Here is a 22,786-nt window from a genome sequence, read left to right as displayed (position 1 = left end):
CTCCATAGGGCATCACTTACGGCATCTCCTCCGGAAGAACATCCGCAAGAATATTAATCGAGTCTGTCTTGGCTTTGGAAGTAGGAGCAGCAGCAAGCAGGATCTTCAATAGGGCAATCTGAATGGATTACAACCAAATCATAAACTGAATAGATAAGTATTATTTTTCTAATTTGTTATGAGGTGATCTGAGTGCGATAACATTCCACGGAATATTCTGGTAGTAAGACATCGCCTAATTTTGCGAACATCTAAGAGCAATGTTAAATCTGGAACAGCGCAAAGCAGCTGCACAGCTTGTGGCTAACTGAATCTCCCCAAAGTGTATTGATAAGAAGAGATCAAATACAATACCTATTCTTTGAAGATTAAAATTAGCAAGGTTTTTGTTATCTATTGCATGCTATCCTTCATTAAAAATAAAGAACCGTAGAGATAAAAATAGTTTTACTTAAATTCCCCTCCACTGCTGCAAAGAGATCTAATCACTTATGCCTCAATCCAATGTCGAAGCCGGATGATTGGCTGAGACCAGATCTTAAATTAATATCGGGCGACGCCATTTTGTGTCGCCCCTGAAGACGCCATCTTGTGTCAGGTTTTTTGGGGTACCTCCAAGGTAAGTTAGCTCTCAGCTCATACATGTACTGTTATCATGCAGTACATCAATTTGTTATTATATGACCCAGAGTGGGTGCTACTATTATGTAGCAATAATTATTTGGGGATGAGCGTTTGGGAGTAGGGCCCCCGGGATTGTTCTGGCTGGACCTTGCTCATGGCATCACCACTTAATTCACATAGAATATTTTTTCACTTTTCTATGCGTTTGTGTATTATTTGTGTCATTTTAATTCTTTTACATCTCATTAACACTTATTGATTTATCTTTACACACCTATCCTTTAACACTTCACTATCACCTTTTTTCCCCTTTTCGTGTGATGCCCTGGGGATGGTCCTTGGCTGGAATTTTTTGGGGTGCCTTGCTTCTCGGACGTGAACCCCTTAATTTTAGGGACGATGGTATAGAGGAGCCTTGACGACGGCCCAGCGCTTATTCATATATTTGCAAATGTATATAAACCAATACCTCTGAATTTCTATTATCATGTAGGATTCAAGTATTTTTGATTTATCTGCAGTGTGCTGGAGGGCAATTTTCTTTTTTCTGACGCCATCTTGTGTCGTCAGCATGAAACCATTGTGTGCGATGCTATATGCGATTATTAGCGTTGTGCGTCTGCATTGCTACCGCATATTGTTGAAAGTCCTACCATACTCTATACGCACATTAAATAAAACATAAAACATACAAGATGCACAGCGCACACTTGCGCTGTTTATCAAAAGCACTCTACACATAAACGCACCATGCATATTAGCGACTATACGCAAGTATTCTCACACATACACATACAATAACTTATAAGAAGGTTCCCCCACAGTAAAAGCTAAATATTAGAGGTTTTATTAACGAATACTTATGTTGTGAAATGTAATGTATACGATATTTAAGGTACATAAGCTAGTAGACATATCATGTTTGGTACCATTCTAAATCACTGTTTATTTGCAGATTTCCGGTTCGACCCGCAAGGAAATCACATTATTCGTTCGCAAGATATGAACTATATGAAAATAGTTGTTAGAATGTGAAATTGTATGAAGTGTTTTTTACTAAATTAAACCAGTTCTTCGACGGGAAAACCACACAAAGCAACATCTGAGGAACTGGGACATACCCCTAGTGATGCTATATGAACTGTCCAATGACCTGCATCGTAATAGAATGTCAAGGAGCCAGACCCAATGGAAATCCGCTAACTAGTTTCTTTGATCTGGGAGGGTATATAGCTTGCGTACTGGTTCTAGTATACAGCCATTCTCTTTGGATGACCACAGGCTTCTGGACTGATGACTGTATGCTGGAACCAGTGCGCATGCGCATGTATTGGGCTGCATCGTATATTCTGTATTTAATTGTCTTTGCGCTAATTGTGCTAGATGAAAGCGTGTAACTTTCTTTTATTGCAATAAGAACTTTTTGTGCGTTGGAACACAATTATTGTCTGGACAGCGATTATTAATTCCCTCTAGCAATATAAGGGTATTCATACCAATTAGGTGCAAATGACGAGCAGCGAGTTTGTTTCTTGAAACTCGCACACTTTGCAGCGAAGCGCGCTCCCAAGAATTCTCCAATCCAATTAAAAATGCCTATTCGCACTACTCGCAGCGGAGGGGTGCGAATTGACTGCCAAATGAGATTTGCGAGAAATGCAAAGAATTGTGGGGAGACCATCCTGGACGCCCCAAAATGGATAATTTTGTTATCAGGACTGTATAAATGGCTGTTTGCTGGCATTAGGAAGGTACTGTAGGTTTTTAAATGGTGTCAAATGGCTGATTTGTGGGGGATTTTTGTTAAATGCAAGAAAATGCTAAAAAACTTTTTTCGTTTAATCTCAAACAAATGAAATGAAAAATGCAAAGAGTAGGAAAAAGGGTGATTTTGGTGTACTTTAAGGGCACCTTGAAACACTAAAAAATTATTGTAATTAAATTTGGAGTGCCTAAACCAACAAAAAAGTTGATTTTGGGGTATGTGAGGACAATTTTTTTTTTTACCCCCCAAAAAAACATGTAATTAAGTGGACTAATTAAGCTAATTGTAAACTTCCAATAGCCTAATTAGTCATTAGGGGGGGGGGGTCCAAGGGGTTCAGCACAGTGTCATTTTGGAAAGTTGTGAATTCAGGGCCTGAACGCAGATTCCCAATGTTCGGGAATCTGCGCAGGCGAGACACGTTCAGTCAGCAGACTGTCAGTGATTGATAGTCTGTTGCCGTTTGTGGGCAGGGAGGGGGCGGCAACAGCCTCTGCTACCCGAAACGGAGGTGTGCCGCCGCCGTTGGGGGGAGGGAAGAGGCCAGGATCTCAGTCGAGTGACGTAGAGGATTATGTTATTGATTGGTAACACTGCCTCGACGGGCAGCCATCGGCCCTGGAAGGAGTGCTGGCCGTTTACTGCGCCCTACCCTCGGAGGCTTGCGTCCGTGGTGAGAAGGGCCCAGTCCAGGATCCAAAAGGGACGACCCTTGTTCAAATGGGAAGTCTGTAGCCACCAGGCTAAGGACAGGCGAACTTCTGGGGGGAGGCTCATCATCTGGGATTTCAGCAGATGGGGTAGCCCGTTCCACCTGGAGAGGATCAGGTGTTGTAGGGGCCTGGAGTGAAACTGGGTGAACTCCACCATGTCGACAGTAGACACTATTGATTGCAAGGCCTGCATTGCAGAGTAAATTGACACTCGGCGATTGTGGAGCAGTCTGCGTAGCCTGTGTTGGATTGCTGAAAGGAAGATTCTCTGAACCTCGAGAGTCGAGGAGGGCTCCCAAATGTACTGTTCTTTTGAGAGGGTGTTAGGGAAGATTTTTTCCAGTTGATCAGCCAACTGTGCATTTGAAGAAAGGTAATGGTTACCTGTAGATGGCGGTGAAGAGTCTCTGGGGACCTGGCAAACGGCAAGAGATCGTCCAAGTATGGGAGCAGTCTGATCCCTTGACGACGAAGAGAGAGGCCGCCATAACTACCATGTTCTTGGTAAAGACCCAGGGGACCGTTGAGAGGCCGAATGGCAGATCCTGCAATTGGTAATGTTGCTGTAGTATAGCAAACCGGAGATATTGTTGATGAGAAGGCGCTATAGGTACATGTAGGTAAGCGTCCTGAATGTCTAGAGATGCCATAAAATGTCTAGGATAATGGAATGGAGGGTTTCCATACGAAACCTGGGCACCCTGATAAACTTGTTCAGAGATTTGAGGTTGAGGATAGGCCGATGAGACCCATTGGGCTTCTGAACTAAGAAAATGGTAGAATAATAGTCCTTGCCCTGTTGTGAGGAGGGGACCCAAATTATTACTCTTGAATTCAGTAAAGACTGAATGGCATTGTGGAGCAGCAGGGCCTTGGTTTGGTCCGATGGAGGTCCTCTGCTAAAGAACAGGGAGTCACCTCAGGAATGAGAGGGCGGTATCCGTGGGAGACCACTTCCCAGGCATCTGACGTGGTTTGATGCCAAACCTGGATGAATTGAAGAAGTCGGCCTCCCACCATGGGAGCCCCCAGGGAGAGGCCCGCCCTGTAAGGCTGTAGGCTTGTCCTCAGACTTGGCAGGTGGACGTCTAGTAGCCCAGGCCTGTTTGGCCCTAGGCTTGGAGGCCTTGGCTGATGTCTCCTGTGGTGGTTAGGACTGACCCTTGGCTTTTCCTTGAGGGCAAAAGACCCGAAAGAATGGCGTCTGAGGCTTTGCAGAGGGCAGGGACACCATCTTGGAAGCTGCCAGAGAAATCACAATTTTATCTTATTCTGGACCAAACAGGATGTCTCCAGAATAAGGCAGAGACTCCAAAGCCCATCTTGAATCTGAATCTGCTTTCCATGAATGTAGCCAAACAATACGGCGGGCCACTACCAATGTAGCAGATATCAGCCAGGAGTGCCGTACCCATAGCTGCTTCACCTAAGTAGGAGGCTGCATCTGTAATGAGGGATATGTAGGACAGCTGTTCCCTCGAAGCAACAGGGGGAAATGTCTCTTCTAGGGCTTCTGCCCAAATCTCAATGGCTTTTGCCACCCAGGCCGTAGCCCTAGCAGTACGAGTAACCGCTCCTGTGAGAGAGATTTATGACAAGTTTCTATACAACTACTGTATCTGTAGTCCCCTTCAAGGAGGTTGCAGTATGAATGGGTTAGGTGACATTTTTAACCAGACGTGTTACATGAGAATCTACTGTTGGGAAAACTTCCCATTTAATACAATCAGCAGCTGGAAGAGGGTAAAAGGAACTGAACACTTTTGGAATTTGAAACCTTTTACCGGGCATATTCCAAGCTTCACTCACGTGATCAGATAGCTGGTCAGAGTGAGGAAACTCTGGTAAAACTACCTTTTGTCATTTAAAAAGTGTTTTTTTTTTCCTTAGGAGCGGGTTCATCCCCTATTTGTAAAATAGTTTTAACAGCTCTCACACGAACAGGTATAATGAGAGTTATGGTAAGAACTTACCTTTGTTAACTCTCTTTCTTGGAAGTGCATAGGGTCCACAGGGAGACCTTGGGGGTGTAGGTGATTGCAACCAATCCGGGCACCACGCAGTTAAAACTTTTCAGGTCCCAGGATGCATTGGGTCCACTCTCCCTATACCCCGCCCCCGAGCCAGAGGCACCTTAGTTGGTAATAAGCCAAAGGCCGGAGGAGGATAGGAGAGAAGGAAGACTGGAACATGCAAGAATCACAATCACAGAGAAGGAGTCGGGAAACGGGTGACCAGTAGGATAGCCCATATGAAGCCAGGTGTGTCAGGGCGGGTGCCCTGTGGACTTCGAAGTAATAGTTAACAAAGGTAAGTTCTTACCATAACTCATTTTCTTCTTCAGGGTCCATAGGCTCCACAGGGAGACCTTGGGGATGTTCCAAAGCAGTCCTTTTAAGAGTGGGGATGCTCCTGCGCTGAGAGGAGAATCCGGCGCCCAAAGGAAGCATCCCGAGAGGCGAAGGTATCAAATGCATAGAACCTAAGAAAGGTCTGGACAGAAGACCACGTGGTCGCCTTACAAAGCTGAACAGCCGAGGCGCCACGGCGAGCTGCCCACAAGGGTCCCACAGACCGAGCAGAATGAGCCTTAACAGAAGTCGGAACAGGCTGCGTGTAAGCTTCTGAGATAGTCATACGAAGCCATCTAGCCAATGTTTGTTTGTTGGCTGGCCATCCTTTCTTGCGAAATCCATAGAGCACAAACAAGGAGTATGATTTCCGAAGAGAACTGGTACAATCTACATAAATCCAGATGGCATGGACCACATCCAATGAATCCTCACCTGCAGAGAGGTCTGGTGATAGAAAGGCCGGTACTATAATTTCCTGATTAATATGGAAACTAGAAGCAACTCATGGCGAGTATGGAGCACCGCCCTGTCCTGGTGAAATATCAGAAAAGGAGGACAACAGGAGAGCGCTCAAAATTCTGACACCTTTCTGGCAGATGCAATAGCCTGAAGAAAAAGTGTCTTAGTTGTTAACCACTTAAGTTCCACTGATTCTAGTGGTTCAATTGGAGGACCCTGGAGGGCCCGAAGAACTACCACCACATCCCAAGGAGCCACTGGGGGACAAAAGGAGGTTGAATCCAGAGGACACGCTTGAGGAAGGTGTGGCTATCCCGAAGCAGAGCAATTCTACGTTAGAACCACACAGTGCAGAGAAATGCACTTTCAACAAGGCCAGGCGTAGGTCCAATCGAGGTTGAAGGAATGCCAATATTCTGGAAATTCGAAACACCTGAGGGTCGTAATCTCTTATACGACACCACTGGAAATATGTATTCCACACTCTGTGGTAGATCCTGGCGGAGGCAGGTTTACGCGCTCTAAGCAGTGTGTAGATGACCTAACAAGAGAATCCCTTGGACTTTAAGAGGGACGTCTCAAGAGCCACGCCGTCAAAGACTGACGATCCAGGTCCGGGGTAGAGGCAGGGACCCTGAGACAACAGGATCTGAGTACCAATGACGTCTGGGCCAAGCTGGAGCCACCAGCAGGACAGTGCCACGGTCTTGCTTGAACTTTCGAAGCACCCAAGGAAGCAGGGAGACTCTAGGAAATAGGTACACAAACCGGAAGATCCATTTCACTGACAGATCATCCACCAGGCTTGCTTCGGCATCTCTTGTTCTGGACCCGTACACTGGTAACTTGTGATTATGTCGGGATGCCATGAGATCCACCTCTGGGAGACCCCATTTGTCCACTAGGAGCTGAAACACCTCTTGGTGAAGACACCAATCCCCTGGATGAACGTCGTGACGGCTGAGGAAGTCCGCTTCCCAATTGAGAACTCCCGGAATGAACGCGGCCGATATAGCTGGAAGATGAGATTCTGCCCACGTCAGAATGCGTGACACTTCTGACATTGATGCCTGACTTCGAGTGCCTCCTTGATGGTTGATGTAAGCCACTGTGGTGGCGTTGTCTGACTGAACCTGTACGGGCTTTCCGTGAAGAATGTGCCTTGCCATCATGAGGGGCCTGTACACAGCCTGAAGTTCCAATATGTTGATGGGCAGCGACGCCTCTACCGTTGTCCACCGGTGTGGATCAGTCACTGCGCCCCATCCCCGGAGACTGGCATCTGTTAGGAGTATCCAGTCCGGGATCCAAAAGGGGCGACCCTTGGTTAGATGAGATGTCTGTAGCCACCAAGAGAGGGACAGACGCACCTTCTGAGAGAGTACTATCATCTGAGCTCTGATCCGGTGGGGTAATCAGTTTCATCTGGAGAAGATCAGCCCCTGCAGGGTCCTGGAATGGAACTGAGCATATTCCACCATGTGGAATGTGGACACCATGGATCCCAGAACCTGCATCGCCGAGTGGACTGACACCCGGCGACTGCGAAGACATCTGCGTACTCACAGCTGCAGCGTGGAAATCTTTTCTGGAGTTAGAGAGATTCTCTGCTGGTGAGAATCCAGAGAGGCTCCCAAATGAACCATCCTCTGTGAGGGAATTAGGGAGACTTTTTCCAATTGATTAACCACCCGTGTGCTTGTAGACAATAAACTGTCAGTTGCAGGTGGTAGTGAACTCACCAACAAGAGGAGGTTGTCCAGATATGGTAGGAGCCGGATACCCTGACTCCGCAAGATGGGCTGCCATAACAGCCATAATTTTGGTAAATACCCTTGGAGCCGTGAATAGGCCAAAGGGCAGCGCCCGAAAGTGGAAGTGTCGTTGCAGTGTAGCAAACAGTACATAACGCTGGTGAGAGAGCATTATGGGAACATGTAGGTATGCATCCTGAATGTCCCAGTGATACCCTGTAATCCCCAGGTTCCATAACCAGTATGATGGATCGTAAGGTTTCCATCCTGAACCTTGGCACCCTGAGGAACTTGTTCAGAGATTTGAGGTTGAGGATAGGCCGATGAGACCCACTCGGTTTCTGAACCTAGAGAGTAGAATAATATCCAGTCCATCGTTGAGATAGCGGAACTGGTAAGGCGAGCTCAGGGAGGACAGAAACCTACTGTGGAGCAGAAGGGCAGCAAGGACTGTATGGCTTTCTGGATCTGCAAGACCTTGGTCTTGTCGGAAGGAGGGCCTGTGCAGAGAAATTGGTGGGGAGGCCTTCAAAGGAATGAGAGGGTGTACCCCTGAGAGACCACTTCTCTTACCCAAGCATCCTTGGTGGTTTGACACCAGCACTGGGCGAACTGAAGGAGTCGGCCTCCCACTTTGGGGTCCCCCAGAGGGAGGCTGGCCCCGTGAGGCTGCGGGTTTATCCTCCGGGTTTGGAGGCCGGGCGTCTTGTGCTCCAGACCTGGTTTCTTAGGCTTTTCAGTTTTCTTGGCAGCTGACTGTCTAGGGTAGGACTGCCCTTTTTCTAATTTCCTTGGGTACAAAAGGACCGAAAGGAGGAGCTTTGAGACTTTGCAGGAGCAGATGCTGAGGGCAGAAATGCAGATTTGGCCATGTCAACAATCTTGACCAAGTCTGGACCAAACAAAATCTCCCCATTATAGGGTAAGGCCTCCAGGCCTTTCTTAGAATTGACCATCGCGACCATCATTTTGGCCGCTCGCTATAGCTGTGGGTGGTCATCCACAGCTATGCGAGCGGCCAGGAGGCCGCTCCAAAAAGGAGCAGGGACAGCTCTGAGTCAGAGCGAGCGCTCTGGCAGACCCGTCCGGCTCTGAATCAGGGCCTCTGTACAGAGGTAGAGAAAACATCCACCCATGGTGGAGGTCCACCCTGTAGTAATCCCACTGTACCACCTGCTGTGGTACAGAAGGGGTCTGCATAATCAGTGGTAGTCCCTGTGAGTGAGGGACGGGCTGCTGTGGTACCGCTATAGGAGAAACAACAGCCGGGACCGCCAGGCGGTCCACAATGGAGACCAGAATCTGAGAAAAAAATGCCCAAGGGGGCTCCTATACTGATGTTGGGGGGTTTGAGGTACATGGCGGGTTTTAACACCTCACACATAACCCATCCCGGAACCACATCCTCCTCACCTAAAACTGCAGTAAATAATCTGCAAGACTGCGACATAAGTACAGGAATGTGTTCATTACCCTTGTCAGACATGCCTGCAGGGTAAATGATGCACAATAGCGCACTGTGTACAAAGCAAACACGAGTATGTATAAATACTAACAGGGAGCAATATACTGGCCCTGTCTTATGCAAGCTGCAGGAACCAGTTGCCAAAATATGGCCCAGTGCAGCACACAACAGTATGTGACAGACCTCACAAATATTGATTTATTTAAAACTTATGCAACCCTATTTTATTTAAAAAAAAATTAAAAAATAATTATATATATATATATATATATATATATTTATATTTTCAACGTTACGATTTATACGCATCTGATATTCTTAAAATTTTACTGTACTACCCTATATATGTTTTGTTTTTTTGGGAGCTCTATGGTATCCGGTCCCGAAGAGGAAAACCATCAAATGGGAAGGAAATTGTGACACCGTATGAGGCTTATGAAATTTCCACTTTGCACCTAAGGATCTATATCTGGTGATACTGTATGTTATATGTTTTCTACAAGTGTGTTTTGGTGACACCTTGAAACCATAGGACAGGGGTTCCCAACTACGGTCCTCAAGGCACACTAACAGCCCAGGTTTTAAGTATAGCCATAGTTGAGCACAGGTTACTTAATTAGTACCTTAGTTATTTTGATTTAACCATCTATGCTTAAGCCTGGATATCACTAAAACCAGGACTGTTAGTGTGCCTTGAGGACTGAGGTTGGGAATCACTGCCATAGGATCTGTGGGCTGCTTACGCCGTAAGCGCTAATCCTTGTCCACATTGTCTATATATAGATCTACATGCTGCAGATAAACAATTATTTTAACAAAATGTATTATTGCTTGTTTGAGGGTTTCTTAAAATTATAATAGAAGCTGTAGAAAGTGCAAAACCTTCAGTATGAAATTAGCAACATCAAATACATGATAAAATCTAAACAGACATATGCTAAATCCTGCCCAAATGTCACTCAATTGTAGTTGCAAGTGCTTGGCGCATGTATTATAGCATTTGTAGTGAAACCACTGATGGGGCTGCAGAGATGGTCATGCCCAGACACAGTATACTAACCATATATTGAGGCAGACTGGATAGAAGTCCCTGGTAGAGGATCTCTGCGGGTACTTGTTCAACCTCCTCTTCCCCCTAATTTTGACAAAAAGATGTAAAGTTTATGGTGGGAAAAAAAACCCGAAACATAATACACACACAGAAAAGGGGTTACATTACTATTTACCCCTGACAGAGGGCATCTCAAGAACTCTTCCTCCAGGCGAATTTGCACCTCAGCAATAGAAGTGTACTTGTGCTATTTGAGAAACAAATGTGATACTAGAATTATGCATAATTTAAACTAAACAAAGAAAAAAAAAAATGTCAAAACTAGAGAAATCACTAGTATCAGAATATTGGGGAGGAGAAATCTGTAAATTTTGTATTTAATAAGTATATAAATGTTGACCGATTGGTGCACTAAACCAAATCAACACTTTTCCAAAACAGAGGATCTTGTTGCAGCTGTAACAATATTTTAAACCAAATACATGCCAGGACACCATTTCATACATGTACTGTGGATTCCATAACAAATGGAAGAAGCATGCTATATTTTAACACAGTACTGTCCTCCTGCTTACTAATGTGGGCTCACTTCATTGCCTTTGTCGAACTTTACAAGTGAACCCAGTTACCCAATTCTTACCAGCTTTAGAGTGCGTATACTCTCATGGATGGGACGTGGTAAACCAACTACTGTATCAGTGTCACTGTCAGAATTGAGAGAGGACACAGAAAAAAAAAAAGTAACATAAAAAGCAATGTAAACTTACTAGATTAGAAAATTAAAAGCAAAATGAATGCATACAAATAAACATTCATCTCACCTTCCAAGAGTATATCCTATGAACTTACTGCGACTTGTTTCCAAGAATATCTCAATATCTTTTTCTCTGTTCCAAAGAGAAAAGACACCTTTAGAACAGACTTTATTATATACAATTAATACAAATATAGATCGATCACCCACTAGTATATTTCCCTTTGTCACATACACCTTTCTGGTCTCACCTAACTTTTGGTGCCCAAGGCAAACCTTTAGGGAAAGCAAGACGATCTGCAGGAGGTTGGGTCACCGACGGTGGCATCACCTCCTCCCGTTCCAAAGAGAAAGGTTCTCCTTCTAGGCTGTTATCTTCATCATTTTCCTCCTCTTCATCACGAGAATCATCTGTTTTGTAGGGGTCACGCTCATTAAAAGCATCAAGATTATCCTGTTTAATGAGGGCCTGGAAAATAAAGACAAAAACATTCTATTCATATTATATCCTCATCAGTAAGTTTACACCTAATGTCCTTCATAACTATCTTTCACTACTCTGTTCTAAATGATATTACACTACAGTGAACATATTACTTACTCCATAGGAGTACACTGGTGTTTGTTCACTTTTTTCCAACAATGTAACTTTTTACACTATATTACTTCTTCTTTAGCAAACTTCTGTACAGCATAAGCCAACAAACTCTGCAACATTACCTTGTGCTCCCGCCGACCTCTCCTTTGCTGTTGTTCAATGAGGTCAGATGCGGATGCTGGTGGAGAAGCAGCTCTCATACTGCGAATAACTTTAATGCTATCTTCAGGAAGAGGTGGTAGCCGCAAGTTCTCTCGCTTTTCAGCTTTCATTTTCTGAAGTTCTTCAAATCCTCCTAGAGTGCACTGTGAAAATAAAAATCATAAGGAACACAAATATGGTCAATCAAAGCCAAACACATAAAAAGGTGATAACTTACCAACACTGTCTTCCACAGCAGTAACAGCACCTTTTTCATGGGAAAATGTGGCGCATGACCACTGCAGAACTTTGTAACCATCCCAAAGAGCATCACTGCAAATGGTTCATTGTTATACAGAGGAGATCCTGCATTGAAACATCATTATACAGAGTTATACAAGAAAGAAAATTGTCAGGTTTCAGATTTGTATTGGGCACTGGGCTAGGGCCATGGGACAGGTCTGTCTAGAACTGGAGTGAGTGAAATAAATGAATGTAATGTTTCTCCACAATCAATATCACCTACTGGATATAGAGCTGGAAGGCCGAGAATATTACTAGGCAGGAGTATGTATGCATGCTACCTGACAATAGTAACAATACTACTGATACCTAGGAAACGAGGAGTACAGGAACAGGTGACGTCTCAGAGACACAATAGAATAGGAATCAATGTATTACACACTAAGGGCCGAATTCAACTAGCCGCGAAAAGTGCTGTCTGGTGAAAGACGGATTGAGTTTGCCTCATTCACCTGTTTTTACACGATGTTTTCTACATGCGCGTCCCCGTTTTTCGCCCTATTCAATTGTAAAACAGGCAAAAACGCGGATAGGTGAATGTTTTACAAAGCAAAACTAGCGAAAAGGAAATTTTTTTGGGGGAAATCAGTCTGTACCCGATAAAAGGCTTCAGTAACCCTGGGAATCAATATAAAATAGTATTAGTAGCCCTAATAAAAAGGTATTTAGTGAACTTATTTTGTTGCAAAGGGCCGTTATATACATACACATTATATATATATATATATTTGCATGTGTGTGGGAAAAATGATAGAATGTTTTTTCAGAAAAATAAGTACCGTAGTTAAAATTTGGGGTATATGTAAATGGGTACTAGTATATTTTGAGGTTTCTAAAATGAAGATTATACCTGCTGCAGCCCCCTGCAATCCCAAAAAGACATGTCCCAACTATGTAGGCTCCCAAAGTACCAGGCCCCCCATTTTTTTTTCTTATTTTCCAACACTTTTTTAATTTTCTCCCCAAAAATGACAGGTCTTTTTTGGGGTGTAATTAATTTTTTTTGCCTAATTCGTCATTGGGCGGGGGAGTGTGTCCAAAGGGTTCTGAACCAAGTCCCCCATATGTACCCCAAAATATGGATTTTGCACTTCTTTTCTCCTGCCTTATGCTGAAGAAACGTAGCCGAAAACTCCGGGGAATTGAATACAGACGAAAAGTGCAAATCGGCGAAAAGTTTTTTCCAAACTGCACTTTTCGCAGCTAATTGAATTCGGCAGTAAATGTATGTGCAATCTGCAGTGAATGAGGACTAATGGCAGAGACAGGTACTGCACACAGGTAACTGTGGATGATAGCAGGAATAGCACCATGAGAGTAGTAATAGGCACAAAGGGTAGTAGGCAGACTGCAATGAATGGTAGATGCAGATGGTAGTTGACAGCACTCAATGATTATGCAGACTGAAAGCAGAGAGCACACTGGTGTAAATAGAGTGGAGGAGGGTACAGAACAGATAGCAGTGCTGACTGAAGATGGAGCATACTGCTTGTAGCGGAGTAGCGCTGAGTGCAGGACTGATAGCAGTGAGTGACTGGAGATACAGCATAGAGCTTGTAAGTGGGGTAATATTGAGCACAGGATCAATAGTGCATATTGGAAGGCACACTAGTAAAGTGTACCAGGTAATGCAGGCTCGTAACTAAGTGCAATAGGTAGACTGTAGATGAGACTGCAGACTGGTAAAGTGCACCTGGTAAGCTGTACAGGTGACTGCAGGCCAAGGATGATGTGCACCTGGTAGTGAGAGCGGAGACTGCAGAGAAATAAGAGATGCACTCTGGTGTAGCAGGGAAGCTCTGAGCTCAGTGAAATATGCAGGAAGCCAGAGGAGTCTGATACACTCATGTACACAAAAGGGTGTGCATAGGACAGACAGCAGTGAGTAGCTGGAGACAGCCTGAGCTGCTGAGGCGATTTAGATACAGGTTGAAACAAGTTTTTGGCTCAGGAACTGCTTGAAGACGAGTTGAACTTGCACTGAGCAAGTAAAAGGTTTATATAGGGCACTCTGAATGTTTAACTATTTGTGGTCCTGCACCAGTGCTAAATATACATAAATTTCCAATACAGAGAAATAAGTAGTGTTGAAGCAAACTCATGTCCAGAATATATATATATACACACACTATTTCACATTATTATTGCTCTGTAATTGTCTACTGAGGTGCTGTCAATCACTCTTAGATTATATGTATAGAACCCGAAAGAAACAGCAAGAGTATGTTACAGTGCATTTATTAGGTCAACATTCATTTTCCCTGGAAAAATGCTTACAATGCAATAAATCTTTATAAGTTACTATATTAAAATGATGTGTTCGGAATTAGGGTGAAATATTGTTAAAATAAACACAGTATAGATAGTCAAGATGTGAAAGAAAAAATATATTAAGAAAAGTGTTTTAAAAATTCCTTTCACCGCTGCTCACATAACATTTTGTATTTATTTAATACAACTGGTTAGTCTATGTCAGTGTACCTGACTTCTATTTTATATCAGTGATACCTTATTATATAGGTCAATGACAAGATTTACGCCTATGGAAATTAGGTAACTAGGTGCTCTGACATTTCATAAAAGTAGATCAAATACTTTATCATTATTTCACATTTTAGCAGTGTTAAGATGCACAATACACATAGGATTCCTTACATAGGAACTTTTTGGTTCTTGAGAGACACTGTAGTATCAGTATTGCAATTTATCCCTGCCCTTACGTCATTAGCCTACTCTCTAGCATTATTTCAATACTTTTTAGTAGTAGTATCAGTTTCACTTTTTAAGAGTCTGTGACAGGCAGGTTTAGGTACAAATGTTGCATACTCCTACTAACAGTGGCCCTGATTCAGAGCCGGACGCTCTGACAAGAGCGCTCGCTCTGAATCAGGGCCGTCCTACCTGTTATTGGAGCGGCCTCCTGGCCGATCGCATAGCTGTGGGTGACCACCCACAGCTTATGCGAGCGGCCAAAAAGATGGTCGCGATGGTCAAGACCATCGGGCTTGCGACGAGACCCTGCGGTAGGGTCTCGCTGCTGCAAGCCCAGGAGTGCTTTTAGCTCTATTCCTCCTAATGTCTCAAAGGTATCTAGCACCCTAATGCAAGTGGGCTATTAATCATTCATAGCACTGCGGCTTTCACTATAATCACCGCTCCTAGGGGTAAATTTACTAAGATGGGAGTTCTATTAAGAAGTGATGTTGCCCATAGCAACCAATCAGATTCCAGGTATGATCTTCTAGAAGGTGCTAGATAAATGAGAAGTAGAAGCTGATTGGTTGCTATGGGCAACATCACTTCTTAAATAGAACTCCCATCTTAGTAAATTTACCCCCTAGTGTTTTCCTTTCACCACATCCACTTACCTAGGCTTATAAATAGGCCATTGGTACTCAGTCCAAAATGGTCTTTGGAAGAGCATGACCAAGTACATCTGCAGGACTGGTGCTCATGTCCTTGGCATACCTTTATTTTGGTCTGGATGCATTTTCAGTTTTTGGCGCCAGGTTGTTGGAGCCACCTTGGCATCTGCTGATTGGAGAAGATCTTCCGAGCCATGGCTTGGTTCTGTTGATTCCGTTGGTATTGTCTACGTTAACCTTGCGGCCCAGATCTTGAAAGCTAGGGATTTTCTGGGGCAGTGGTTTATACTACGCTTTTTGCACGTCAGGCAGCTACTGTCCACATTCTTATTGGGTACGGAAGGTGGTGTGCACACAGGAATGTACCAGCTTTCCATTTCTTGCTACCATACCTCCTGTTATGTTTTACAAGTAGGCTTGGATCAGGGATTCTTCCAGGGGTTCTATTGTGAATCTTATAAGCCGATTTTATGTTTAGGGTTGGACTGCAGTTAGGTTAGGGTCACATGCAGAATTAATGTTAAAACACATAGTCGACATGCCGACTATTGACACTCACAATGCCCATGTCAACATTCTGAATGTGAACATTTTGTACCACACCCATTTCTTTGACTTGTATCTTCAATAACAATTTTAGCATTAAAAAAAGATAATGTTTACTGTCCTATTTAGATTATAAGGACATTAGAGGCCATTCAGATACGATTACCTAGCTCTGCACGGAATGTCTGTCTAATAGTTTTCCACTCCTCACTGTCAGCTTCACCTTCCTCTCGCAATGTGTCTACCATCAGGTACATTATGTTCAGCAGAACACTGAAACAAAACAAAGGGCAATAGAGAAAAAAAAATCCCAGAAAATAATAAACTTTCAAAGTATTATTCAACTTCACTTAAAGTTTCCACTTACCGAAGATCTGTACTGTCAGCGAGAGAAATTGCAGGCTTCCTCACAGCATTGCTGCAAGCTGCACTGTTTCTAGAACATGACAAATATTGTGTAAATGTTACTTACATAAGCACTTCATTTTGAAATGTACTATGCAGATGACAGCAATGTCAACAAGACAACTACTACATAAAAAAAAAAATAATAATAAAAAGTGAGGTTAGTGTTAAATAGTAAGAAAGAAAAGAATATGTCAGTATCGAAAATAAACAAAAACATAAAGTGTCATAATTTCCAACAGAAAGGTCCATTTTTTTTTAATCAGTATGCAAATTAGTTGAAAAGAGAAAACCACCACCAAAACACACTATTTGGGATTTGTTAAGAACTACTTTCTCATTAACAGATTACAGCTCACCACCGTAAGGTTGGCGGCTGAGTTGATCAGTTTATTAGTAAAGATTTAATCTCCTTACGCTTAACCTCTATTCACCTTTTTAGTTGTAAACACAAGTCAGAATTAATGTTTTACTTTCCTGTGAAAGAACACACCTGTACATATATCAAGTTTGGTAAGGTTCGACAAGAGTACATAATGAAGCCAATATCATAGGATAATAAAATGTCTAAAAAAATTAAGCAGTTTTTGACTAATAACAGTAGTAAGTGTTAGAAATTTCCTGTCGACCAACAAGTAATGAATAACAGTCCAGGATTCCAGTAACATAACCTAAACATGTTATACATGGGTGCTAGCCACTAAATTATGAATGCCATCATTTAACAGAACACTCTTAACTTATAGCTTCTGTGTTCCATCTGACAGGAACACAAAGGTGGCAAGATATCCATCCTAAAGTTCCTGCTTGGTAATAACATGCCAGGGTTCTGCAATTGTTCATAAACTAACTAAAAAAGCATGCAGCAAATGCTCTGCAAAGTCCTGCAGAGCCTTACTCTCCTTTCCCTGAGAAATGCGGCCATATAGTACAGGCATAAATTAGCTTTACATAGTACAAGTATTTCATAAGGGTCAAAGGGCTTTTGTTGACAATTACATTAAGTTTATGCAAAGAGTCAAAATTTGCAGTGTTAACCCTTTTTTCAAGACCTCTGCAATTCACCCTGACATGCTGTCAATCAACTTCTGGGCCACATACTGACTGATGGCCGCCCATTCTTGCCTAATCAATGCTTGGAGTTTGTCAGAATTTGTGGGTTTTAGTTTGTCCACCCACCTCTTGAGGATTGACCACAAGTTCTCAATGGGATTAAGTTCTGGGGAGTTTCCTGGCCATGGACCCAAAATTTCAATGTATTGTTCACCGAGCCACTTAGTTATCACTTTTGCCTTCTGGCAAGGTGCTCCATCATGCTGGAAAAGGCATTGTTCGTCACCAAACTGTTCTTGGATGGTTGGGAGAAGTTGCTCTTGGAAGATGTTTTGGTACTATTCTTTAGTCATGGCTGTGTTCTTAAGGCAAAATTGTTAGTGATCCCACTCCCTTGGCTGAGAAGCACTCCCACACATGAATGGTCTCAGGATGCTTACTGTTGGCATGGCTGTACACCTGTTTCCTCTCATTGCTCGACACACAATTAAAATAATCAAGTTATCACTGATTTAGTCTTCAGATATGGTCTCCTCTGGGAGGCACTCAGGCACACAAACAATATCATCTAGAAAATCCTCCAGCATTAACGCCATAGGACATAACTAACCTGCAAATGTTTATGCCAAAGACATAACAATAACATTATGTAATAGCCATAATATGGTTTTTGGAGCATAGTATGCAAATGTAATAATAAAAAATGTACAAATAAAAAGCCCATATTTGTCCATTAATAATATACTACACTTAAGAGGCTATGTATTTACTATTACTACTTACGATACATTTTTTTGCGATTAGGGGGGAGACCGCACGCATTTTCTTTTTTAAATTAACAATTTTTTCCTCTTTTAAACAAAGCCTGCACAGATGATACTGATCTGTGCAGTGCTTTGAATGCAATACAAAAAAAAAGACTTTTATTGGGATCACCACCTTCCATCCACTTACCTCTATCTGGACATATACACTTGGACAATCCATTTTTTTGCCTTAAGCAGCCCTTGGGACATTGAGGATTAAGCCACTAAGGAGATACCAGTCACTGGTTGCAGCCAAGCATATGCCGCTCATGGACACTGCATAATTTGAGGACCCAACAATCTGAACTATCTTACACATCTTGAAAGGGACATCCCTCTAGCGGATACCAGGACTAAATTCCAGCAGACAGGCTCCTATATCATCTTGGCATCCCCTACATTCCCTCATAGGGGCCATATGGGCAATAGGTCATTACAGACTTGAGGTTGTGGGTGAGATCCTATGTTTTTATATGCCACATGTCATTTGTGTATATTTATTATTGGAAACAATGAAATAACTTTTAATTCATTTATTAAACATATTGAATGTACCTTGATATCCTATCCAATTGCATGCAACACATGTAATTGATACAATCAGCACTACTACTTTTTTTTTTCTATTGTATTTATGATAGGGAGTGACTATCCGCTATATAGTAGCTGCTAGAATAAACAACTCCTTTCAGCGCTTGTTCACACCTATATAGGTATTTCTTCTAGTACTTTGAATGCGCCTCAAATAGTTGGCAGACTCATAAGGTGACAATCTGATGGGGTTTTAGACAGAAAAAATATTATGGATATCGCTGGTGCTGTGCAATAGATGCTCAAATACGATGGTTATTAAATCCTGTATTTTTGGAAAGCAAACCGCCGGCGATGTCCAGCGAATTCTAATAGAAGGCAAACACACATCTTAATAAAAATTACCCCTATGTCTTCAGCTGCTTCCAATAGAAACACTTTATTCTATAACCCTTATGTTGCTACTCACTCAACTTCCATGTTTAGAAGTTCCACCAGGGCATTAAATGCACCCGCTTCTAGGAGCAGAAAGATGTTATGCCGCTGCCAGGTCTGCACCTCCACCTCAGAACTACACTGCCCAAAGGTACCTAAAAAAATGAAGCATTAGTGTCAGAATGACAACAAAAAGGTAAATAAATATAAATTGAACAGCAAAAGAAGAATGACAAAATGAAAACAGATCATGAAACGATATAAAGACACAGAATATACAGCATCTCCTGCTCACCCTGAGCTACATACAGAATAGCTCGAGCCACTTTGAGCCTCTTTTCCCTGGCTGTGACCTCTAACGCATCCAGGAGCCGCATGGTGTGAGCACGTTGCTGGGTAACATCCAACTCCATCCATGATTTATCAGGCACTAAAACAGTAAATACAATAATACATGTGTGTGTGTGTGTATAATCTCCAAACGACAATACGTTATACATTTAGTCACTACTTTGACACATTCAATGGCCTGAAAAGGGTAATACCAGCATCACAAAAAGCCATCATCCACACAGAGAGGATGCAGTAAAGAACCTACCATGTAACCGCAAGTCCTCTTCAAAACATTTCCTATTCAGCTGGAATTCTGGGCCCTCTGTGTAACTGTACAGTTCTGGGATGAGAAAATGGAATACAGCAATGCCGTGAACAGAAAAAATAAATTACAAATAAGAAATTCACCATCTCAGCTGACTTACTGAGCTGCATCAGTATTATGAAAATGTTTATTTCTGCAGGATATTGAGGCGGTGGACTTTTTTATGGTTAGTAAAGCAGGCTTTAAGTAGACAATTAGAGTGAAGTTCAGCTTATATTAACCACTTGCCTGGTGTGGTCGCATTGCTTACGACCACATCAGGCTGTGTGGTCAGAAACGGACAGTGGGGGTGCTGCCAGAAGATAATCTTCCAGCAGCCGCCAATGGCAGAGGGACCTCCCAGCCCCTCTGCATCCCTGCACAATCCCCCAGTGTCTGCCATGCTGCTGATCGGGCAGGACCCCCCACCCGGTGACTACAGAGAGGTGACCCGCCAGGAAAATGAAAAATCGCGATGATAAATATTGCAATATATCACTAATCAATACTTTTTTTTATTTATACGATAGTAATGTATTTAAAAAAAATGATATATATATTAATAAACTAGGGTTGCATAAATTTTGAATAGATGTTCTTGACCTAATTCAATCATACAAAAAAAACAACAATTTCTGAGCAGTTTGTGGAAAAACTATTAGCCAGTTAAGTGGTTAATTATAATGGTCCTTTCCAACACCAAAATCATTACATTACAAAGTGAAAACTGATAGAAGTAATACCATGACTTTTTAGAAAGACATCTTGATTTGTATATGTGTTACAATGTATTTTCATCAAAAATAAATAGCTAATATCTAATACAATTTCATATATTTGACATATTTATTATATACACATATATCGTAGTGATTCTGTTTTTCTTCATTCCTTGTATTAAACTATACAAAATGTACTTGATAAATGCTAACTATAAGCCGATTGGCTGCTATGGGCAACTTCTCCACTGTTTAGAAGGCTTGATACGTTTCTCAGCTTGTCTTCTACATTGGGTTACGCCAGTGGTTCCCAAACTGGGTGCAGTGGCACCGTGGGGTGCCTCAGGGCACTTGCAGTGGTGCCTCAGGTTGGTGGTTCAGTACCAGACAAAACATTTTTTTAGTCAGTGTGACAGGCAAAACCAGAGCTAATGACTGCCAATCAAAAAAAGAGCAGCCCTGTCAACCACCACATAACTGAACATATAAGGGTGACAAAAATATGAGATATGGTAAGAACTTACCCTTGTTATCTCTATTTCTACGAAGTCCATAGGGTTCCACAGGATACCTTGGGGTATAGGTGTGACGTCAGTCGCTGGGCACCATAGAGTTAAGCTTTTCAGCCTCCCAGGATGCACTAGGGTCCCCCTCCTATACCCCGCCCCCGAGCCAAGGCACCTCAGTTAGTTATCAAGCCATAGGCCGGAGGAGGAGAAGGAAGAGAGAGAAAAAAGATCTGGACACATACAAGAATCACATTCTCACCAGAGGGAGACGGAAAACCGGTGACCAGAGCAAACCCCATCTGCAGCACAGGTGCGACAGGGCGGGAGTCCTGTGGAACCCTATGGACTTCGTAGAAATAGAGATAACAAGGGTAAGTTCTTACCATATCTCATATTTTCTACTTCAGGGTCCACAGGGTATCCACAGGATACCTTGGGGATGTCCCAAAGCAGTATCCTTTAAGGGTGGGGACGCTCCTGTGCAGAAAGGAGAATCCGCCGCCCGAAGGAAGCATCCTGAGAGGCGAAGGTGTCAAACCTGTAATACCTCACGAAGGTATGGACAGAGGACCACGTAGCAGCCTTGCAGATCTGAACTGCCGAGGCACCACGTCGAGCTGCCCACGAAGGACCCACAGACCTAGTGGAATGAGCCTTCAGAGAAGGAGGGACCGGTAGGCCTTCATGAAGATAAGCTTCAGAAATAGCCATACGGATCCAGGCTGCCAAAGTTTGCTTTGAAGCAGGCCAACCCTTTTTACGGAAGCCATAGAGGACAAACAAAGCGTCCGACTTCCTAAACGAAGAAGTGCGGTCAACATAAGTCCTTAAGGCCCGCACAACATCCAAAGAGGCCTCACCCAGGGAAGGACCCGGTGAGTTAAAGGCCGGAACAACTATTTCCTCGTTAACATGAAACTGGGAAACAACTTTGGGAAGAAACTCGGGCCGAGTGCGGAGCACTGCCCTGTTCCCATGAAAAACCAAGAAAGGGGGTCTACAAGAAAGAGCCCCTAACTCAGAAACACGTCTGGCCGAAGCAATGGCCAGAAGGAAAACAGTCTTAGCTGTTAGCCATTTAAGATCCACTGAGCCCAGTGGTTCAAACGGCGGTCCTTGGAGAGCCCTCAGGACCACAGCCAAATCCCAAGGCGCCACAGGTGGAACAAAGGGTGGCTGAATGCGGAGAACACCCTGCATAAAGGTGCGCACATCCGGGATTGTAGCATTCCTACGGTGAAACCAGACAGATAGGGCCGAAACCTGTACCTTCAAAGAAGCAAGGCGAAGCCCATGATCTAGTCCCGCTTGCAGGAAGGCGAGAATCCGAGACAGACGAAACTCCCGCGGTGCATAACCTCTCGGTCGACACCACTGGAAGAACGTATGCCACACGCGATGGTATATCCTCGCGGAAGACGGTTTCCGAGCTCGTAACATGGTACGCACCACAGAGCTGGAAAACCCCCGGGACCTCAGCATGGCCGTCTCAACAGCCACGCCGTCAAAGACAGCCGAGTCAGGTCCGGGTGAAGGCAAGGACCCTGAGACAGAAGGTCCGGTCGTAGCGGCAACCGCAGAGGACTGTCCACGGACAGACCCCGAAGGTCTGAGAACCAGTGCCGTCTGGGCCACGCGGGAGCTATCAACAGGAGCGTCCCTCCTTCCTGTTTGAATTTCCGGATTACCCGTGGAAGAAGGGAGACCGGAGGGAACAGGTATGCGAACCGGAACGTCCACCGGACGGACAGAGCATCCACCAGAGACGCCCCTTCGTCTCTTGTGCGAGACCCGTACAC

At 43.6% G+C, this 22,786-nt stretch overlaps 1 protein-coding gene across 1 annotated transcript in view; it reads right to left on the bottom strand.

The window, feature by feature from the left end:
* Window positions 1-22,786, bottom strand: part of STRIP1 (striatin interacting protein 1) — a 34,473-nt gene that overhangs the window by 5,624 nt on the left and 6,063 nt on the right. The window contains exons 3-15 of the mRNA XM_088457311.1: window positions 19,721-19,795; window positions 19,418-19,552; window positions 19,157-19,277; window positions 16,260-16,328; window positions 16,059-16,165; window positions 11,917-12,044; window positions 11,660-11,842; window positions 11,191-11,408; window positions 11,007-11,072; window positions 10,826-10,889; window positions 10,361-10,432; window positions 10,195-10,269; window positions 21-118 (exon numbers count right to left, since the gene is read on the bottom strand). Of these exons, the coding sequence (XP_088313437.1) occupies window positions 21-118; window positions 10,195-10,269; window positions 10,361-10,432; window positions 10,826-10,889; window positions 11,007-11,072; window positions 11,191-11,408; window positions 11,660-11,842; window positions 11,917-12,044; window positions 16,059-16,165; window positions 16,260-16,328; window positions 19,157-19,277; window positions 19,418-19,552; window positions 19,721-19,795 (1,411 nt within the window). The remainder of the gene's footprint in view (window positions 1-20; window positions 119-10,194; window positions 10,270-10,360; window positions 10,433-10,825; window positions 10,890-11,006; window positions 11,073-11,190; window positions 11,409-11,659; window positions 11,843-11,916; window positions 12,045-16,058; window positions 16,166-16,259; window positions 16,329-19,156; window positions 19,278-19,417; window positions 19,553-19,720; window positions 19,796-22,786) is intronic.

Source organism: Taudactylus pleione, unplaced genomic scaffold (genome assembly GCF_031769625.1).
Source record: "Taudactylus pleione unplaced genomic scaffold, aTauple2 ptg000755l, whole genome shotgun sequence".
Classification (NCBI taxonomy): Eukaryota; Metazoa; Chordata; class Amphibia; order Anura; family Myobatrachidae; genus Taudactylus; species Taudactylus pleione.
The sequence above is the reverse complement of the archived record's forward strand: the minus strand, read 5'-3'. Positions and strand labels throughout refer to the sequence as shown.